Below are 22,559 nucleotides of genomic sequence, written 5' to 3'. Positions count from 1 at the left end.
TGTATATATTGCACTGGACTGCTGCCACGAAACAACAAACTTCAGAATGTATGTCAATGATAACAACCCTGTTTCTGAGTCTGAGAATTATTTTAAGTACCACATGAATAAGTGTGGTGGAATAACAGTTAAACACAGGTTTTGAAAGAATGAGGAGAATTATTTTTAAATTACATTGTTAGGAATAACTTTTTGATGACCTTTGTGAAGATAAAAATTGCTGGGATTGGTGCATCATTGTGAATTAACCACTGGATGTACTGCACATGGCCTTTTGTGAAACTGATGATTCATTACAAATTGTGATTCAAGTTTGGAATGGTTGCCCAAGGACAAAAAGATACAGAAACTTAACAAACAGTATACTGCAGATGCTTGAAATTTGTAATAAAACAGAAAACGTTGGACATACTCAACCAGGCAGACAGAATTTCTGATGAGAGAAACAAAGCCAATGTTTCAGAGTTTTGAAATGTATTACCTCAGTGTCTTTTTTCTACAGCCTAAGGCAAGTACATTAATAGAGATTCTTTGAAGAGTTTGTTCAAAGAAAATAACTGATATTATTACAAATAACTTTCTTCAACACATGCTGTTTACCGGAGGGGGAGGTTTGATCAAGCTGTATAATACTGTACTCATAAATCGGAATATATTTTACAAAGAGTAAAAATTATTTTAAAGACAGCCATCCCAGTTAAATGCAAGTATATTTGACAATTGCGTGTATAACTACTGTGGAGTGATTGTGGGTGGTTTGCACTTGTGTTTATTTTTCTGTACTTTATTGGTCATGCAGTCCACTATTTGATGCAATTACTTGTTTATGTGATTACAAGTGGTGGAATGTCTAGTTTTGTAATACAGAAGATTTTAAGAGACTGCAGACTCATAATGAAAACACAAGATGAAACCATTATTTTTGTCCATTATAGTTATGCTGTAACAACTCAGACTTTTCAGAGGGTAATAGCAATTTATAATGTACAAACATTCTGAAGCAAGGAATAATTATTGATTCAAGGATTTTGTGCCTATTCTTAGTGTTCCAATACATGATCATAATGTTCAAAAGGGTTAGGTGTCAGCAAGGAAGCAAATCTAATAAGAAAATTTTTGTAAACCTAATCATAAAACTGTTCTCAAATGGTTACTTATAACTTTGAATTTTAAAAATATCCACTAATAATACTGCTGGGTTTCAGAGAAACAGGCAAACAGGTTTAAAAGCAAATCTTATACGTTGAAAGAGTTAACAAAAATACTCCAAACAAAACATAAAGTATGCTTAGGAAAAACATATTGTATGTTGCTAGAAATTATTTGCAATACTCTTCTTAGTAAATTTAATTAAGGTATTTTGTGTCCTTAACTTTATAAATCAGTCTGAGACTTGAAAAGGCATTGATCAGACCACATCTGGAGTACTTTGAGCAGTTTTGGGCCCTATATCTAAGAATAGACATACTGGCATTGGAGAGGGTCCAAAGGAGGACTACGAGAATGATCACAAAATGAAAGGGTTAATGTACGAGGAGCATTCGATGGCCCTGGGCCTGTACTCGCTGGAGTGTAGAACAATGAGGGGGCATCTCATTAAAACCTATCAAATAATGAAAAGCGAGGTGGAGTGTATGTGGAGAGAATATTTCCAGGAGTGGATGAGTCTACGACCAGATGGTACAGCCTCAGAATAGAAGCATGTGCCTTTAAAACAGAGAAGAGGAGGAATTTCTTTAACCAGAGGATGGTGAACCTATAGCATTCAATGTCACAGATGGTTGTGGAGGTCAAATCATTGGGTATGTTTAAAGCAGAGGTTGACAAAGTCTTGATTAATAAGTGTGTCAAAGGTTATGAGAAGGCAGCAAAATGGTGTTGAGGGGGAAAGTAAATTAGCCATGATCAAGTGGTAGAACAGACTAAAAAGGCCAAATGGTTTAATTCTGTTCTTAAGTCTTGTGGTCTAAATCTATGTATAATATGCAATTTTAATATATTATGCAGTTCAAAAAGAATTTATATACCTTGTCTGCATTTTAAGGAACAAATTAAATATGGTTTCAAGCATACTGTATTGATGATCCCTGAAGGGTTTGGTCTACATTTCACTGTTGCTTAGATAAGGATAAAATAATTTGCATAGGAAATAGCCCAGGAAGCAAAGTCCAACACCAACATATATTTTGCTGATTAAAATGCAAGGTGGTGTTGTATACTGCGATTAGTCTATATTTAAATAGTAGCACAGAGTCATCTAAATTCATAAGTTTTTTAGGCAACTGAATTATGCAATTATGACAATTCAGGTTTAATCCCTTGGTGAGTAATAGAAGAATTCCAAAAGCATGACATGACATAGAAAGGCACATTTGTTCCTATTGAGGCAGTACTTTCTTCATTTTTACCAGATTAATAAAATATAAACAATATCTTAAATAACCTGATGCTGTGATATCCTTTCATTTCTTCATCATTTAAGTCATTTAGAATTCCATTAAAAAAAACTTGAGTTGAGATGGATTTATATGACAGGATGGGGGGGGGGGGGGGGGGGGGAAGGTACAGGAAGGAATGACTCCAAAAAGATGGTCATAAGTATTCCAAAATATAAATATATTGGGCAACTGGCAAGTGCTAGATCTTGGCAAAGCTTGTAAATACTGTTTTAGAAGTGCCAGAAAGAAAAAGTTAAAATTTACCACAGCAAAAATGTTGATTTTAAAACATTGAAAATGGATCAGATGTTAGATAAAATCCTAAAATACTGTAGGGAAAAAACAGCGCTTATTGGTATTGTACACTTTTCTTAACTCCTTCAAGTCTAATTATTCTTCACAATTGAGATTCCAGATGTAGGACTAGGATGTTCAACAAGGAACTAATGAACTCCTAGTTTAACTGGCTCTAAACCAACAGTCAATTAAGTTTCTGAAAGTTCAACATGAAGGCATTCTGTTCTGATTTATTTTATCCGGTCAGGAGTAAAATCAGTGAGGTGACAGATGAACTGGATTTAGCGTAGGACAGAATAAAAGCAGCAGGAATTTCGATAAGTTAGAATTTCTGTAGAACAGATGTTGTTGCACTGGAGCAACAAATTAAATCCAGAGATAGCAGAAGAGTGAATAAGCTTTTCAGTAGCAAAATACTATTGCAGCAGTATTTTTGAGGTGGGCAAAACATTCTGCTGAGTGAAATGTGGAGCTTCAACGTTCAGGTTTGAAAAAAGAATAGGCCCTGGCAAGTAATTGGTCAGGGCAAAAGAATGCAAAGAGTGGCGAGTTTCTGCAGGTAGCAAAATAAAATTGTATTGATATTTCTAACATACAACTGAAAGACACTGGCCATGTCTTTTAGATGATTGTGCCTATATGTAGCAGTAAAATGGGTAAAAGGAGGACATTTAAGTATTTAGAATGCAAAGCTGCAACTGGAGCATTATCAACTCTAGAGAGACTTATAGGACTAAAAGCAGGAGGCATCCATTGAGAAAAAAATGCATTCATTAAGTAATCTCAAATAATTCTAGAGATGAATTGCTAGAACTTGGTTGTAAAGATCACTTACATAACATAACTGTGTATCCTGACCCAAAACTTTAAAAAGTCTACTGACAATATTGTTGTTCTATACGTTGTATCTACAACACCGCAAGACTCACTGCAATACCCATAACATAAATTCCATTGTATTTAAATTCAGAGTACAAACACTGTTCAGCTTAAAGTGAATAAGCTTTCATTTCCTGCAAAATTATGTGTTTTTTTTTCTTGTTAGTATAATATGTTACAGACAGTTAAAGATGCACGAGTCCTATTGAAGAGACTTGGCCCAAAACACCAACTGCTTATTCCTCTCCCTGGATGCTGCCAGTCTTGCCGAGTTCCTCTAGCATTTAGTATGTGCTGCTCAAGATTCATAGCATTTTCAGAATCCTGTGTTTCTGAATAACTGCACCATCTACCTGCTACCCACCATGGTGCAGCAAAAACTAAGTGGCAAACAGGTGAATTAAAGGACTTTGGGTCAGTATAAGCAAAGATGGTAAGTTTTAAAGCTTCATCATCAGTTTCTCTTATTGGTGGACATGTAATATTTTAGTGACTATTTATATAAATATGTACTTTATATATGAAATAAAATTATGACTCATCACACGGCAACTTTACTACACTCAATGTGGAACTTGTACTGCACCTGCAGGTCATGCATATTATCGTTACATCCTCAAATCCAGTAAATAGAGAGCAGAGGGTCCTTCACAATATTTTTAAGTGTATGCTGATAAACCCCCTTCCCCACAACAACTATTCAGTTTTCAGGGATGGTAAAGATTCCCCAAATTCCCAACAGTCCAACTCCCAAAGGCAGCGGTTGTGACGGGGGGGGGGGGGGGGGGAGGGAGGTTTTGGTGGGAAGTTCAGCTGACCATTTACTTATAGGAAACAGTGAGAGTGAGATTTAAATAAAGCCATGCTTTCTTGATTTTTGCGTGAAAGGTTCAATTAAAACCTTTCTCTCCCCCAACTCAGGAAGAAGATCCCAATTATATTCCAATTTCTATCCATCCCTCCCTGATAATAGATTCAGCTGATTTAGCTATGGCCTACCAATTATATGTACACAGGTCAACTAGTTACTCGCCAGTGTGCCAAATCAGGGATAACAGAAATCTTTAAAAAAGTCAAGTTAAGTCTCTTCTCTCAGGACAAATCTCAAGTATATTTCAGTTCTATGACACTTTTCAATTGATAAGTCAGAACCTTGTCCAACCTCAAGAGCTAACTCCTGATCAGCATGTCTACAAGCCTCTTTATCCCAACCACTGGAAACTTCATCTTGGACCCATAAACCAAAGTAAGGACTAATAGGAAAAACTGGCATTGCCATTTTGCAACATAGCACATTTTTCCTATTCCTTGATTTACACCTCCATTTCCTTCCTTCCCAGTTCCACATACGTTGTGCTTCACTCTTTTCTATTCTTTCCCCTACCTTCTGCCTGTTACCCCATTGCCTCTGTAATCCCCTTTTACCTCTCCACTTTCATGGATCCATGCCCACGTGTTCAATTCATTCCTCCCTTGCCCAGCCCCCTCCAATGACACCATCTTTGCTTTCATTCCACCATCACTTCCTTTCTCCCTCCCACAATCACCTTTAATGGCCTAGTCTTCATAAATTGTGGTTATAACAGCATCTACTTGAAATCAAAATGATGACTGGTCAAACATAATTGAACTAATTCAATAAATGAAGGAAAAGGAAAAAAGGCAGAGAGTAACTGGCAAAGCTAAAGATGATGTTCATATTTCTAAGTGCAAAAGCCATATACTAAAATGAAAAAAGAAATCCAATACAATTGAAATAAATGTTACTAATGTCTATTTTCTGTTATAATACTATTAAATTATCCTTAGATAAAAAAGATCTAATTCTTTTTTTCCTCCTGAATTAGAAGGCCTTCCACTGGTCAGGATTGACCATGGATATTGCAGCCTAGCTGTCTACTTTTGAATTGCAAGCCAGGGCAGTACAATATGGAGGGTAAGCTATTGCTCATGTAAGCAGGTTCCCCCCCTCCATGTAGATGCTGAATACAAAGGAATGCCAGAGACTGATACAGTTTGGCACCAGCAGAGCCGCAGGAGTTGCTGGTTAGCATTGAACTCAACACAAAACTGCGTCAGGGACTCTAGCTCTGGATTTTTCCTCGGGGTTTATCCCTGAACCCTTCCCCATGAATTGGTATAGCAGAGGTTTGAGATCAGTTTTCCATCTCTTACCTGCCAATCACTGCAAATGAATTGCTAATCACAACTAACAAGCACCATCTGTCCAAAGTGGCTGGGTTTAAGGTGCCAGTAACCTACCTTTGTCCCTTCTCCTGTAGTAGAAAGCGTTCTGCCAGGCTCAGTAGATAAGCCACTTGTAACAGCCAAAGGCAGAACTTGGTTGTCAGAGGCTATTTGAGATGCACGCCATTGTGAGCATTTAATAGGTAGTGGCAGCTTGTCCTCACCACCTACACCACCATCCCCACCGGCTATGATAACCTTAAGGAACCTCCAGTGAATATCATTGCAGTAATTTTGTTCCCCTTACTCCAAATGTAAAAACCACTCAGCTCTTTTATACCGGGAGAATGGGATGCACACATTCAGTCAGATAGAAACCACTAAGAAATCTTCATATCCTTTCTTCGCCAGACAACCAGGTCTTCAACAAGATCGCATAAATTTTAAAAAAACAAGATTTGGAATACTAGCTTTCTTTTGTACATTTGCTGTAAACTAATTTACTTCCATGAAGTAACTTTGATCAAAAATCTGTTAATGACAGAATTCATTACCCACTTGTCTATGTCTATCCCAAGAGGATTTGCTGGACGTAGAGATAAGGGAGAAATTCCTTTATTCCTATCAGTCCGCATATCATAATAGTTCATTTCTTCAACCCAAACAGCTGACTGATCCAAGATACCTGGAGGAAAACAAACACCATATAAGTATTTAAGACAAAATTAAAGTAAATGCTTTCTAACAGTTACTGTCAATGGGAATTCTCCACTGTTGATTGTGCATTTTTAAGCCAAATATTACAAATGCTTGGATAAATTGAAGGCGCCTAGTATGAACACAGTTTCGGCATAGATCATTCTCTGGCACCACAAGAAGAAAAAAAAAGATTTTTTTTAAAAAAGAATTAACAAACAGAAGAGCAAAAATAGCATTTTTATCCATCAACAGAACAGTCATTGGGTTGACTGGAATCCCTTACCATACATTCCAAGCCTCTTGTAGTTTTAAGATATAAACAAAAAATGCTGGAAACACTCAAGCAATCAGGCAGTGCCTGTGGAAATGCCTTGGGTCAATTATCCAACTATTAGATTCTAAAAGAATACCGAGAACAGTTCATATTATCTGCATGATAACTTAGGCAGAACTTTCAGAAGATGCAGCAGATATTTACTAGAATGATACCAAGGACTACAGGTCTTTCATTAGACCAATATCTCTCAAAAGAGGATTTGATAAAGCCAGTCAAAATCAAAAATGATTTTCATTAAGAAGTAGGAGTTCCCAGTGGCAGAAGGGTTTACAATGATAAAGAGAGCATCAGTGTGGTATGCCAATTAAAAGCTTAAAAATATGCAGATGCTGGACATTTGAAATAAAAACAGTAGAAACAAATTAACATTTCACATCGAAGAAAAGTGAGAAAATAAATTAAATTTACCGAAGGTGGGAAAGGTACAGAATATGGGGAATATGCCTGATATGTTAAGGCCAAGGATACGCAGGTGATTAATTTTGTCAGAAATATCTGGCTAACATTACAAAGTAACTTTAACTCTCAATGCCAATCTGATTGATATTCAATAGCTTTATACGCTGTTCCAGCACTGGGGAACAGCATATTAGCTTCCATGTACTGTATGATACTTTTTTTGGGATTCAATATCAAAGTCAACAATCTTAGGCAATTTGATACAGAATTCAGTGCGCTCCTGACATTTATGACAAATAAACTCTTCACAGACTTCCAGTCGGGTACAGATATCGATTAAAAACAACATTTTGATGACAAACCCTGCCATCTTCTTCAGGAATGATCTGATCTTCTGGCCACTTCCAGCACTCTGTCAATTTTCATCCTTTGTCTCCACATATGATACTTGACCTACTGAGCATTTCCAGCATTCTACATTTTCTACCATCTTCAAGCAGTTCTGTTTTCACTCTCCTTTACGTTTCAGATCTCAGGTTCAGCAACAGAGTTGACCTGCATTTTGCAGCTTTACCAAGTCCCTTTGTGTTTTGTCTCTTTCTCCGTACACATTTACACACACACACAAACAAACAAACAAACTCCCTCCCCCCACCACCCTGCACTGTAGAGTGTTCAATTCTCACAGCTGTCTGTAACTGGGGTGTATTTCCTCCTCGTCAGTTTATTCCACATGCTTCAGTTTCCTCCCACAATCCAAAGACATCCAAGATAGGGCTGTAAATTATGGACATCCTACGTTAGTACCAGAGGCATGGTGTTGCGGGCTTCCCCCAGCACATCCAAAGACTGTGTTGATTGTTGATGCAAATCGACATATTTCACTATATGCTTTGATGTTTTGCTCTACGTGTGATACATAGAGCTAATCTTTGATTATTTTGAAATGTGAAGAAAAAGCACTTCAGGACCTTTGAACCTTTAAAATAAATTAATGCATTGCATTTCAAAGTGCATGATATGCAAATTTTATATCAAGTTTGTAAACTTCTATTGTTCTCTTTAAAAAAATGCTGGGGTAAAAATTGTCCTTTTTATTTCCTCATTCTGGGAATTCTTTGATATAACTATTCAAGCAATTTAATGGCATCATTCATGTTTGATAACAAAGCCCTTCAGAGTGGCATCTGACAGCAAGCGATGCAAGGATTGCAGTCTCCATGTCACACTAAATTGTTGTGGGGATGTAGTATAGTCCAGGCTATTGGGGTTATAAATAACATTAAAATGAAACAGAACAACAAAATGAAACCTTGTACTCTTGACTGAAACGGTACATCAAATAATTAACTGAGCATTTACATTCTCTGGTTACTCAAGTGGCAATCACTTTTTAATCATCTTACCAAGCAGATGTTTTATACTCATGAGCTTGTGCAAGTATTAATCTCTGACCCAAACCATTGGAGGAAACTCCAACAAATTAAATTCATGCTAATTTTACTGCTCAGCCTTCAATACAAATCTATTTTTTATAAATATTATCTTCCTGCAGGGACATGATTAATATGCTATTATTTGAATTCACCTTTTATGATATTCAATGAAGTTGATTTGGAAAAATAATTCAGTTTCATATCTACAGTAAGTCCATTTGACTGTTGGATACAATAGTGTCATTTCTGTTCAAACCCAGAGTAGAAGATTATTTAATAAGACTTATAATTCAATATAACTGTATGTAACAGCAGAAAGGAAAACACCAGATTGACCATTGTGGCACGACCTTTCTACATTTACTTTGATAACCCTTAAATCAGAAAGGAGGTTTAATGTTATATGCTGAAAAGAATGCAAATGATAAATCAAAAAACTACACTCAATGGATGAAAATCTGAACTGCCAGATTTCCAGAAACAAGACCTTAATGGTTTGTTTTTATTTTTAATCACATCTATTTTTATTTGCTTCACTCTTGATATTTCCTGAGAACAGCAAAAAAAGGAGAAAAAAGCCAGAAATGCCAGACAGCATCTTCGTTTACAAGCAGAAGGCATATACAAGCTCAGGAATTAAGGAATGTCAGGAATAAAAGGTGGCTACTCAGCCTTCTGGACAAACTTTTGCAACTAGATCTCAACATTTTCTGGCCTCACATCCTGTTGATAATCTTACTGAAGGCAGTAATCAATTTGTCATGAAAGTTTCCCATCTCCCAACATCTTGAGCTCTTCAGGCAAAAATTCCACATTTTTGAAAACATTTCTTAATTTTATTCTGAGTAGTTTAATTAAAATCTTTTTCATTTGTACATGCTCTTAATTACCTTTGCGAGAAATAAAACCTTCCACCATATCGATTTTAAATAATTCTAACATCTTTTGCCATTTTTTAAATTCATTGCAAGCTGTGTATGGAAATCTTTTCACTTCATTTGATGCTCAGCTACAGTATCATTCTGCTGAACCTGCTTAGCACCTCGCCAAGGACTGAACAACTTTCTCATGTGTCAGTATGCAAATCAAAATTTATAATCAGATGGCCCCTGACCAAAGCTTTATAACATCTACAACAGGTTCCTATCCTTTGCATATTGTCCCATTTGAGTTAACTATTAAGAAAATACAGAAAAATCCATTTTAGTCCATTAAAAATCTATACTCCAGTCATATAGCTTTCCAGATTTTCTTTGCACGTTGAATCCCTATTTCTATTGATATGCATGTTTACTACCCTGCACAATGGATTTTTACGTTTTTCACTCCAAGTGAAGAAGCTCTCCCTGAACTTTTTAACCATTTCAATAGTATGCCTTTTGGTGTTAATCTCTGGACTAGAGATTGTTGAATAATCAGATGTTTAGGTAAAACATGATGAGAATTCAAAATTAAGCATCTTATCAAGTTTTAAGTTATACAATAAACATTATAGTTATGACATATCATTGTGGAAATGGAACATTTAAAAAGTACAGAATCAACTGAAATTATTTACCTATTTTCTCTTGCTTCATCAGTCTAAAGGAAACAGTTGAAGTTCCTGCGCCACCCGATTTGGTGGTTACAATGATGTCTCCCTTATCATTTTTTGCTGGCCCAACTCGACAGACTATTTTACTAGCAGACATCCATTCGGCAGTCAACAAACAGTTGTGTCCACATATTGACAATCCTTTGGGGGAAAGAATTAGATTTTTAAGCATTTTTGAAAATATTATTAAAACACTATAGTTAACATACACATTGCAAGAACTACAAAGAGTTTTAAGACAATTCAGGTTTCAGAAGCATTATAATTAGTGAAAATTAAGATCTGGTTTGAAATCAGCTGAACTCAGAAAACACATTTCACTCCTCTCACATGAGGTTACCTTTTTTTAAAAATTGGGTATGTTTTAATGAGCTAATTGAGAAGTAATAACATCCAATATTCAAAACTGCTGAGACTTTATACCAGAATTTATAAGAGTTTAGTACATAGAAGCTAAAGGCATATACATGCATACCATCACATAAAAAGGGCCTAATATCATCTATTTTACAACTTTTTGTTAAAATGGTGGGCAGAACAATAGAACTATAGTTGTAGCACACTATTTATACTAAAACAGACTAATTATAGTTCTGATCATAAAATGCCAAGTCCCCAACTACAATCATATAACTATAGAATAGCACTGAACAAAAATACTTCATTATTGAGAAAGGCAAAAATGCTATGTCGAGCGTTAAAGAATATTAATGTAGTAGCAATTTGATTCCTCACTTCATTACAAATGGGAGATAGCTTGCTTTCATTTATTTAAGTTCTAAAAATTGCAAAAAACACTTCAGTTTTTTGCACCATTAGGTATATAATGATAGCCTGGCATTCCACAGTCTGTGTGCTTCAGTGTTTTCTTCACAATATAAAGCTTAGTCATTGTACATTTAATTATAAAAATGGCCAGTAACATAATATAAAAGACAAAACAGGCTGTACTTCTGAAGGAGTCAGGAAATATACATTTTTTAGGTAACAAACATGCCGTCCATATATGGCATTAACTACTGTATTTTGAAAAGCATTTACTGTAGACATGTCGATGCAAAGTACTGATGAATAAAGTTATAGAAAACCACAAAAGTTCTTGCAACAATTCAATTTTGCCATGTTGCCAAATTTCCATGGCATTTAACATTGCTAAAACGCAAATTGCATAAATTATATAGGTTACAAATGACCTGACTTTAAGCAAATTCTCCCATTTCACTTTTAAAGCATTTTTCAAGCTAGTAGTAATAACATGTTTCATGGATTTTTATTAATGACTGGATAAAGTACATCTTCCATTCATTTAATTAAGGGTAGTGTTAGGTTGATTATTCAATAAAATGAAATAATTATATTGTATATTGAGCAATATGATATGGGTAGCTGTAGAAAATGCATGCTTCTGACTCATGGAGAAATGACCTTAAAAGACTGCCTGTATTTCATCTGTACTGCCTAAACATCTTAAGTAACAAGACATTCAGTCAGTTAAAAGATCAAAGCAATAGCATGCATCTGTGGACTCCCCTCCCTGAAAATGGATATCATCACTTATTTGGGAATAATGATATTTTCATGTTTTTTTTAATACAACTGTTGAAAAGAAGCATACATGTTTGGAACACTTATGAAAAATCAGATCCTCTTTAAAACTGGGACTGAGAATAGGTTGTGAGAAGTGTGATATTATTCTTAAACAAATACAAGATCAATGCTTACAAAATGTAAATACTATCTTGGAAGTAAATCCTAGTCCCAATTTACACGTTTAGTTAATACAAAGCCAAATGATATATACAAAACAACTTTAATTTGCAAAAATGTTAATTTTCCTATCACTGAAGTAACAATACCTCACCATAATTCAAATCCTGAGGTACCAATCAATGTCAGCATCTCATCAGGATGGTCGCCTATGACACTAGTCTGAAGAATTCTTGCTACGTGTCCTGGATCTGGGATGATAGACCTTCACAAAGATCTTCATTTATGCAAAGCATGACATCAATTATTGGGGGCACCTTCTTCATGAACCCCCATTGATTCCAATTTTACCAGGGCTGCATGATGCTTGATCAAAAGTTAAAATGACATCAAGTGGAATCACACTTACTTATGGCCTGGAGACAAGAGGTCCTGATGAAACCCAAACTGAGGTATCAATGAGAAGGTCATTTCATTCACATACAAATTAGAACAGGGGTGTTGATGTCGATAACTGCCCTTTTGTAGCATGTTTGTTGCTATTTATTAGTCACGGCTAAATGTCATCTACTGTAAATATTGTTCCAGGTGCGTACAAGTTGTTTAGTTGCCGGGGATTGTAAATGAAATGGAACATTGTGCTGTCAGGTCTGTCCATCCCCATTTTGACCTTATGAAAAAGGATGTCTATGGTGAAGGTAATTCGGTAGGGTTACAACCCTAAAAACACTTTGTGTGATGTCCTCAAGCTGCAGTGACCATCTCCAACAACAGTCATTTTTCTTTGAAGATGAATCCTCATTTAAGGTAGAAAGCAACAAGTGCCCAAGGTCACACAACTTGGAAACACACGAGTGTTCACTACTTGATAAGAGCACCCAAGGGCTGGATTGTGTACCAAGTGCATTAGCGGCTCACCTTTAAACAGAATCTACCGCAGAACCTCATTGCATCAGGCTGCGGTGATAAATCATTATTGGACAATAATTTGAGTGAGATGCTGCGTCTGGCCAGAGAAGTCCTGATGCAGTCCAGATTGTCGACAAGACTGCCCTCTGGAGAGTGGTGGAGAATCTGGAGAGGGTAGCAAGGAGAACTGGAGAAACAGTAACAACATATTGTAGAACATGAATGGACACACAGTGCCGCAACACCAGCTCACTCCAGGAAACTGATCCAAGAACCTACTGGCATCTCAGGATAATTAGATCCAGATACAGCTGCAAATACAGGGCCAGCACTGTGAGCTAATGGTTCTAGCACACTACAGCAGAGCATGGCGGCAAGTCAGCTGAGCATCCATCTGATGGTAGCTACTTCCCTGGACACTCTAAAGACAAGAAACGTGGAACATCAAAAGTCACCAAAAGGAGAGCCAGTGAATTTATCACAGAGTTAATAAGAGGGGAGATTTGCTTACCCCCCCAAAAAAAACTCATCGACTGCAATCATATTCCGAACAAGGGTAAAATCCCAAATTCTGAAGCTGCACAAGGTCATTCACATATTAGAGACATAGCTGACAGGATTTCCCCACTTGACCCCTCTGCTGAAATTTTCCTATTGCTTTCCTAAGACACCTTCTATGCACATTAGGTAGGAGAACAGGGCAATGGTCGGCATGATGTGCCTCATGCCCAATGTCTGAGCCTGGGTTAGGTCATAGTGGGTGAAGTCTGCCTCAATGGTGTTCAGCAGCCTACTGTACGCACACTTAAGACAGATGTCCTGGAGAATTGGTGCCCAAGTCATTTCAGACCCTGTGAGGGTAGGATCTATATGAAATAGAAGATTGTAGGAGTAGCTAAAGACAGCATTTGCAGTGGTTGGCACTTTTGTGAGTAACTTCTCAGCACTGAGCAACTGAACTGGGCAAAGATTAGAATTCTTCTTGCTGCCCAAAGGCAGGTGTATGCAGAGGAAGTGCAGTGCATCACAAAGCTGAAACATCTCCCAATCTAAACTTACTCTAGCAAACTCTGTTCCTTTCTTGACTCTGAGGGATATCTGTGATTTAGAGGACAGCACAGCTGACTTCAGAGGTAACTCACACATTCATCATTTTGGCTCAGCATTTTGTCATTGTTCTCCTCATCAGACATTGCCACGAGTAAGATGTCAACACGGCTAACATTTTCAAAGTAAGAACGAATTAAAGACTCTGTAGTAACATTATTTTCAGAGACTGTCCTTTTTTGCCATACTTAATGAAATTATCATTTGACTTTTAGTTTCAATCATTAAGTTTGACATTGCATAGATGTTAGGTGGTGACTGTTCTGGCCTCTAGAGGCACTGATCATTTCATATGCAGTTAGTTTTGTACAAACATCACTTCCTGTTCATAAGCTGTTTTTACATCATGTCCTGGGGGGGGGGATCATTTGGATTTTGACTTGAAGAACACAAAGCAGAGAGACATCCATCTCCAGCCACCCTTTGTTCTTGAAACAGCAATATATGTTTATCTTAAGCAATCTTAATATTGGTAAACATTTAGAACATGTACCTTGAAGGAAATATGCCTATTGTTTATAGCTCTGTAACCATCATTGCACCATGAGTTCACTTTGGTCTACACAGCATAGTTATGGAACATGGCATGTGTGTATTACACTGATCATGAGAATAATTGTCAGTATTAGCATGTTCAAATGTTGAACGATTTTGTATTAAATCTAATACATATTTTACTTAACATTGCAATTTCACAAGCTTTTCCTCATTAAAAAGCAGCAAGGTGGCTTCCAGCTCAGGTGATCTTTGAGGTGCTTTGATAAGGGGCCCAAAATTGCTCACAATATTCCAAGTGCGATCTCACCAATACCTTATAAAGCCTCAGCATTACATCCTTGTTTTCATATTCTGGTCCTCTTATAATGAATGCTAACATTGTATTTCCTTTCCTTACTACAAACTCAACTTGTAAATTAACCTTTAGGATACCCTGTACAAGGACTCCAAAGTCCCTTTGCACTCTGATCTTTGAATTGTGGGTGGAATTTGAATTTGAAGCAGAGCATGCAAGTAGAGGAGGAGGACTAGGGAAAAATTTATGTGAAGCATGACAGGAAACTGGTTCCTATCTTTACCTGCTGTTTCAACTTCATCCTCTATAGAGCAACCATGCTGTATTCAAGGGCTTGCAACAATGGTTGGTTCTTCAGTCACCTTACCAGAGAGACAGCCACCACAGTCAAAGTCAGCTGCTGCATCATACACTTTTGCGTCTGCCAAGGCAGCCTCAACTTCGCATTCCCTCCTACAGCACACTCAATATGGCCTCCAAATGAGCTTTCTCCATGTCTATATGAGTGTTCCCCATTAGCACTTAGCATACTCTACTCTTATTCTTGCCGTTTCAGCTCTGATGTGGGCTCATGCTGGAGGAATACTAATTGTAGTTTTACTTGAGCATTGCAAAGATGTGATCATTGTGCCACATTCTGACCTGACTTTCAGGACTCGACAATAGGCACTGCTTGGGTTGGAAGCTCACACTGTAGCATGCGATGTTCAGGCACGTCTCCAGTTCACAGGCGATGCCTTTGAAGACAAGTTATCTATTCCGTCTACTGCCCTCACTGTGTGTGTGTACAAAGCTAGGCAAGGAGTTAAACATCCTCTCAAAAATCACGCAAGGTAGAGTCTTTCGTCGGGGTTTTTAAATGAGGCAAACCTTGTGAAACTGCTGGACTTCCGGTATGATGGCGATTGGTTAATCACTTCAAACTTTTGCTCCATTACATTTCTTACCTTCGCACTATGTGTCTCCCTTTTTAAACCTTACTTCATTATTCTATCTGTTTTTTCTTATCTGCCTGCGAATAAGTCTATCTTACAATGGCTACAAAAAATTCTAAATCCAGGAAAAAAAGAAACTCCCACGTCTTTGTCTGCCGAGATTCTCTCTATCCTAGAACAGAATCAACAAGACATTTTAACTGATATCAAGACTGAATTTAGAGCCTCTATCAGTCAGCTGGAGTCAAAATTGGATCAGATTAATGCCAGAGTGGATGATCAAGCCGAACATTTATCTCGCATTGACCTAACCTCTGAAGATTTAAAAGTCCGCGTTCAGAACTTGGAAACTTTCTGTTCCAACTTAACGGAGCAAAACAGCAAACTTATTTCCAAAATGGATCTCTAAAATCGGAGCAGGCGCTGCAATCTGCGAATTCTCGATTTGCCAGAGGCCACTGAAACGGGTTCCCCCATTGAATTTTTCTCTTCTTTTCTCTATGAGATTTTCGGGAAAGAATTTCTCCCGACTCCACCTGAGCTAGAAAGAGCTCACAGGATCTTCTGTCCCTCGAGCTATTTTGGGTTCTAGAGCACAACCAGTTATCCTGTGTTTCCATTGTTATCAGGTGAAAAACCGTTTGATTATGGAGGCACACCGAAGAGGCACGCTGACTTTCTGAAATAATACCATTCGTATTGTGGAAGACTATGCTCCCCAGGTTCTGAAGATGCGTGCCGAGTTCAAAGGCGTTATGAAAGAGCTCTCTAATCGTGGATTCAAACCTTCCCTTCGCAATCTTGCCAATCTTCAAATTACACTTACTACTCGAGAATATAAGTGGTTTAAGTCGGTTAGAGAGGCTGAGATGTTTGTTGGAAATCTTCCAGCCATCTTGACTTCTTTGGACTCGGTTTGACTTTCTAAAATGGCTGATGAGTATTTCTTGAATTAAAGTCTTTTTTGCGAACTCAGACTCTATTTGAATAATTTAGTCTTTAACTACTGAGTTGGTCTCTCCTTGGACTTGGTGTGATTTTCTTAAATAGATGATTTAAATTAATGTTTTCCTATGGACTTAGATTTCATTTGTGTAATTTAGTTTACTTTTGAATAACTTTAACTATAGAGAACTACAACTGGTCTTAATTTATTTGGAAGGCTTAGAGTTTTTTTTATTGAAGGTCTCCCTGTCAATTTACTGTATAAGACCTGCCTTTTTTTAAAAAGCTGATATGTACTCTCTTTAAATATAGAACTTCCCCCCCTTTTACCCTTTTTTTTCAATTTTTCATAGTTTCTCACGGGTAGATTAGTTCTTGATTATTATTTTGTATTAAGTTTTATGTTCTTTCTAATGAAGTTGTTCCTATTTGTAATTTTGATTTGTAGTGCATAAATTAGTTAGTATCTGCTATATTATTTACACGGAGCTTATGTTAATGTTACGGAACTGGAAATTGGTTTTTGGGGTGTCCTATTTTTTGTAGAGCTAGCTGCTTTTTTGGGTAGCCATCTAGTTTTGGGTTGTGAGGGTGGGGTGGATTCTCCAGTACCAACACTATCTATTGTTTTCTTTGTTTTTCCTTGTTATCCAGGACATGTCTATGTCCCGATTTTATTGATTTATCTTTATATTTTTGCTTCCAAACTGTTATTGCAATGTTTGATCTTATATATGCCTACTGCCTTTTACGTCTTAACAATTGATAATGGTTAGTCCATTGAAATTTGTGAGCTGGAAAGTAAAGGGATTGAATCACCCTGTTAAAAGAAGAAAGGTCTTCTCCCATATTAAGCAACTTAAAGTTGAAATTGCTTTCCTCCAAGAAACTCATATTCATAGTTTTGATAATTCTCGGCTTATGTCAAAGTGGGCGGGTCAACATTTTCATTCATCCTTCCTGGCCAAAGCTTGGGGGGGGGGTTCCCATTCTTATCAACTCACATGTTCCTTTTGAACTCCATAGTAAGATATCTGACACAAATGGCCGTTTTATTATTGTTTCTGGCAAATTATATAATACTAAGGTAGTACTAGCTAACCTGTATGCTCCCAATTCTGATGAAGTTAATTTTTTTGAACGCATTTTTTCTTCTTTACCAGATCTGAACCTATATTCTCTTATATTGGGTGGCGACTTTAACTGCTGGTTAGACCCAACTTTGGACTGATCGTCCTCTGTTACTAGATTACCTACTAAATCTGCTTTAGCTATTCTCTCTTTTCTTTCTAACTATGGTATCTCTGATATATGGCATTTCCTTCATCCTACTGAGAGAGATTATTCCTTTTTTTCACATGTTCATCATACCTTTACTAGAATTGACTATTTCTTAATTGATAATCAACTTATTTCATTTGTTCATTCTTGTGTCTATCAGAGTATACTGATCTCTGATCATGCCCCAGTCACTTTGTCTCTAAATTTTCCTGGTCTCCCTCAAAGGAATAAACATTGGCGCTTTAACCCGACTTTATAATCAGATGATGATTTTGTAAAATTTATTAAGGACCAGATAACTTTTTCCTAAACACTAATACATCATCTGAAATTTCATCCCAGATTGTCTCGGATGCTATGAAAGCATATTTGAGGGGTCAAATAATTTCATATACAGCGAATCTTAATAGAAAGTCCCATTCAGAGCGATTAGACCTGATTAATCAGATTAAAGAATTAGATCAATTATATGTTCAGACTAAAAACCCCGAATTATATAAGAAGCGTGTAGAACTCCAAACTAAATTTGACCTTCTCTCTACTCAACCATTGAACATCAACTTCTTGAAAGTAAGAGTCGCTTTTATATTCATGGTGACAAATCTGGCAAGTTTCTAGTTAATCAGTTGAGATGTTCTAAAGCTAAACAACATATTACAAAGATCCGGAAGGAGAACGGGGATATTACATCAAATCACTCAGAAATTAATGACTTATTTAAGAATTTTTATTCTCCGCTTTATTCCTCTGAATCCCTGAATGAGAATATTTCTGTTGACCTTTTTTTTTAAAAAATAGCTTGAATATCCCTTCAATTTCATCTGATTCTAAAGCAAAACTTAATGAGCCTATATCATTAGAAGAAGTATCTTTTGCAATCTCTGCACTGTCGTCAGGCAAATCTCCTAGTCCTGATGGGTTCCCCATAGAATTTTATAAATCATTCTTTTCAATTCTTTCACCTCAGTTACTCTCAGTACTATCTGATTCGCTTAATTATGGTAAATTGTCACCCTCATTTAATGAGGCATGTATTATTCTTTTATTTAAAAAGGGCAAAGATTCAACAGAGTGCTCCTCGTACAGGCTGATTTCTTTGCTTAATGTTGATGTTAAAATTTTGGCCAAAGTTTTAGCTCATAGATTAGAAACTGTTATACCCTCTATTATTTCTGATGATCAAACAGGTTTTATTAAAAATCGTCTTCCTTTTTTAACATATGCCGTTTATTTAATATTTTATACTCACCTTCAACTGGGACTCCTGAATGCGTTATCTCTCTCGATGCGGAGAAAGCGTTTGATCGTATAGAGTGGAACTACCTCTTTGCGGTTTTAGAAAAATTTGACCTCGGTCAAAGTTTTATCTCTTGGATCAAATTACCATATCTATGTCCTACCGCCTCTGTTTTGACTAATTCTCAGCAATCCCAGTTGTTTAACCTTAAACGTGGCACCCATCAATAATGCCCCTTAAGTCCCTTTCTTTTTGATTTGGCTGTAGAGCCTCTGGTGATTGCATTTCGTTGTCCTGAATTGATGGGGATCTGTTGGGGGGGAGGTGTTGAGCATAAAGTTTCTCTCTATGCTGACGATTTATTACTTTTTCTTTCAAATCCGTCCACATCCTTACCTCCAATGTTTTCACTTCTTGATCAATTTGGCCAGTTCTCTGGCTATAAACTTAATTTACATAAGAGTGAACTTTTTCCAATTAATAAAGAAGCACAAGCATTAGTATTTCGCGACCTCCCCTTTAAAGTAGTTGATAATCAATTTACCTATCTTGGTATTACAGTTACAAGGAATTTTAAGGATCTTTTTTGTGAAAATTTTGCCAATCTTTTGTACTCTACAAAACAGAGTTTTTCACAATGGTCACCTTTATCTATGTCCTTGGTAGGTCGTGTTAATGTTATTAAAATGTATGTTCTCCCTAAATTTTTATACTTATTTCAATCTATTCCAATTTTTATTTCTAAAACCTTTTTTGATTCCTTAGACTCTATTATTTTGTCCTATCTGTGGAAGGGTAAGCATTCCAGAATTAACAAAACTTACCTTCAAAAATCTAAAAAACGAGGGCGGCATGGCCTTACCTAATTTTCGTCTATACTACTGGGCAGCTAACATTCGTTGTCTTATCTTCTGGTCTTTTTTCCATAGCCAGTCTGACCACCCTAAATGGGTAGCAATGGAGCTGAATTCCTCTAAGGATTTATCTATCTCTGCACTTCTTAGATCTGCACTCCCTAGTAGTTTGCCTAGACTAATTGTTAATCCTCTTGTTAGACATACTCTGCGAATATGGGCCCAGTTTAGGAAATTTTATGAAATTTTATGGTTTCTATGGTTTTTCCCTTTCTAGTCTTATTTTATATAATCATCTTTTTCTACCTTCTATGCATGATTCAACATTTTATGATTGGTATAGAAAGGGCATTAAGTATTTTGAAGATCTTTTCATTGATAATCGCTTCGCATCTTTTCAACAGTTCTCTGCTCAGTTTAATCTACCTAATGCCCATTTCTTTAGATACCTCCAAATTAGACACTTCATTAATCCTTTATTACCCAACTTCCCTGAGATGCACGAGAAAAATGCTATGGACTTGTTTCTTTCTATTAATCCATTGTGTAAAGGTTTAAATATCTTTTATTCGTGATAAATTAATATCCTTACGGCGCACCCCTTTGGATAAAATCAGAATGGCTTCGGAGCATGACTTAAATATCCCTTTATCTGATGAGGTTTGGGACTCAATTCTCAAGTTGGTTAACGCAAATTCTCTGTGCTCGCTACTGTCTTTTACAGTTTAAGATTGTTCATAGGGCTCATATGTCCAAATCTAAATTATCTCAATTTTATCCTAATATTAGTCCTCTTTGTGATAAATGCAAAAGTGGCAAAGCTTCTCTCATTCATATGTACTGGATATGTCCTAGTCTAGAGAAATTTTGGAAGGATGTTTTCTTATCTTTATTCTGTATTCTGAACCGCCACTTAGAGCCTAACCCTTTAATTGCTCTTTTTGGTTTCTTGGCTGACACAGACATACGTTTGAGTTTGACTAAACGTCGAATATTATCTTTTGCTTCTCTCCTGGCTAGACGTCTAATTCTTCTTAGATGGAGAGATGTTGCCCCACCCATGCACACTCAATGGCTTAACGATATTACGTCCTGTTTAGATCTTGAAAAAATTCATTACTCAATTCTTAATTCGGACATAAAGTTTCATAAGGTCTGGGGACCTTTTATTGAGTATTTTCACAACTTTCCTTTCGACTAAGTTTCTTTTTCAGTCCCTTGCTTTCAGCTTTTTTTTGGTAGTAGGCATTATTATCTTCTGTTTTTAATTGTATTTACAGTTTTGGGGGTTTGAATGTTCTGATTTATATTTCCTACATTTTGCTCTGGTTGGTCTGTAGTTTTTTTTCTTGTGGGGGTGGGGGTGGATACTAACTTTACATGACTTCAATTTGGGTGCTTTTTCAATTATTATATTCTGTATTATATTACCATTGTGTGTTTATCTTGCACTGTATTAATTTCCTATTTTGTTTTTGGGGTTTTTTTTTGTAGTGTTGTAGAAAATGCATTAAAAAAAATCAATAAAAAAGAAGAAACTGCTGAAGGTTATGTAAAACACAATAAGTGATAAACAATAAACATAACTCTTCCTTCAAGTATATCCACTAAATGTTTACCAATATTAAGAAAGGTTAAGACTCATAGATATTGTTGTTTCAAGGGCAAAACTAGATATTCAACTAAAAACATTACTAATAATACCTTATCTCAACTAACTTGTGTAAAACTATCACCACAAATTATAAAGCAAGCAAGCAGAGGCAAAGCTCATTCAAAGGACGTCGTGCGGGTGCATCACAAAGCTGAAACACAATGTGTTCAAGATGGAGTCACAGCCGGAGTTGGTATTGCTATCACTTTTGGAGTGAACGACTTGGAGAGGAACTGATGCGGAAAAGTTTTGATGACCATCCACCTAACCCTGGTGCAAGGTTGGATCTCTACAAGCGCCGAGCCAATTTGGTGAGATCGAGAACAGTTTTGGGCTGTGCGGCCTGAGTGTGTCGCTGCACTCGATTCCGGGTCACAGAACGAAGCACTACCCAATGCTTGCACATTTTAAATGTTGCTCAGATAGACTGGAAAGCCCAAGGTTCAGGATCGGAGGTAAGGATCGGGCTAATTTTGCTCGCTTTCCTGTGATAGTCATTCTTTTCTGCGGCAATGAGGCTGTAAACTGACCTGGTGTCTGTCATCTATGCAAGTTGAGGTGTTCTTGACCCACTAATATGATGAACTGAGATAAAAGCTTGGGCCTACTCCAACTGCTCCAGGGAGTAGATCTAAGGACTCAATCTGGCTTGGAATGTGTCATTTGCTTCTATTGTTTGCATGATGTGTGTGTGCTTTTTTTCCTCTTTCTCTGCACAGTGGTTAAAGTCTTTTTTTTAAATTGGGTTCTTTGAGCTACTTACTTTGTAGCTGCCTGTAAGCAAACTAATCTCAGGCTGCATAATATATACATTATTTGATAAGTGTACTTTGAAATCTTTGAAATAGAGTAGAAGGAGACAGATATCTTT

The 22,559-nt window shown here is 36.7% G+C and overlaps 1 protein-coding gene across 3 annotated transcripts in view; it reads right to left on the bottom strand.

Annotated features, from left to right (window-relative positions):
- exoc2 (exocyst complex component 2) overlaps positions 1-22,559 on the bottom strand; it is a 242,332-nt gene that overhangs the window by 149,614 nt on the left and 70,159 nt on the right. For 2 of the 3 annotated variants that reach the window (XM_059945312.1, XM_059945311.1), the window contains exons 3-4: positions 10,231-10,407; positions 6,360-6,486 (exon numbers count right to left, since the gene is read on the bottom strand). In XM_059945312.1, the coding sequence (XP_059801295.1) occupies positions 6,360-6,486; positions 10,231-10,407 (304 nt within the window). Of the gene's footprint in view, positions 1-6,359; positions 6,487-10,230; positions 10,408-12,891; positions 13,048-22,559 lie in introns of all 3 variants that reach the window. The other variant, XM_059945313.1, reaches the window with a different exon arrangement.

Source organism: Hypanus sabinus, chromosome 20, assembly GCF_030144855.1.
Source record: "Hypanus sabinus isolate sHypSab1 chromosome 20, sHypSab1.hap1, whole genome shotgun sequence".
Classification (NCBI taxonomy): Eukaryota; Metazoa; Chordata; class Chondrichthyes; order Myliobatiformes; family Dasyatidae; genus Hypanus; species Hypanus sabinus.
Note: the sequence above shows the minus strand (reverse complement) of the source record. Positions and strands in the feature narration are given on the sequence as shown.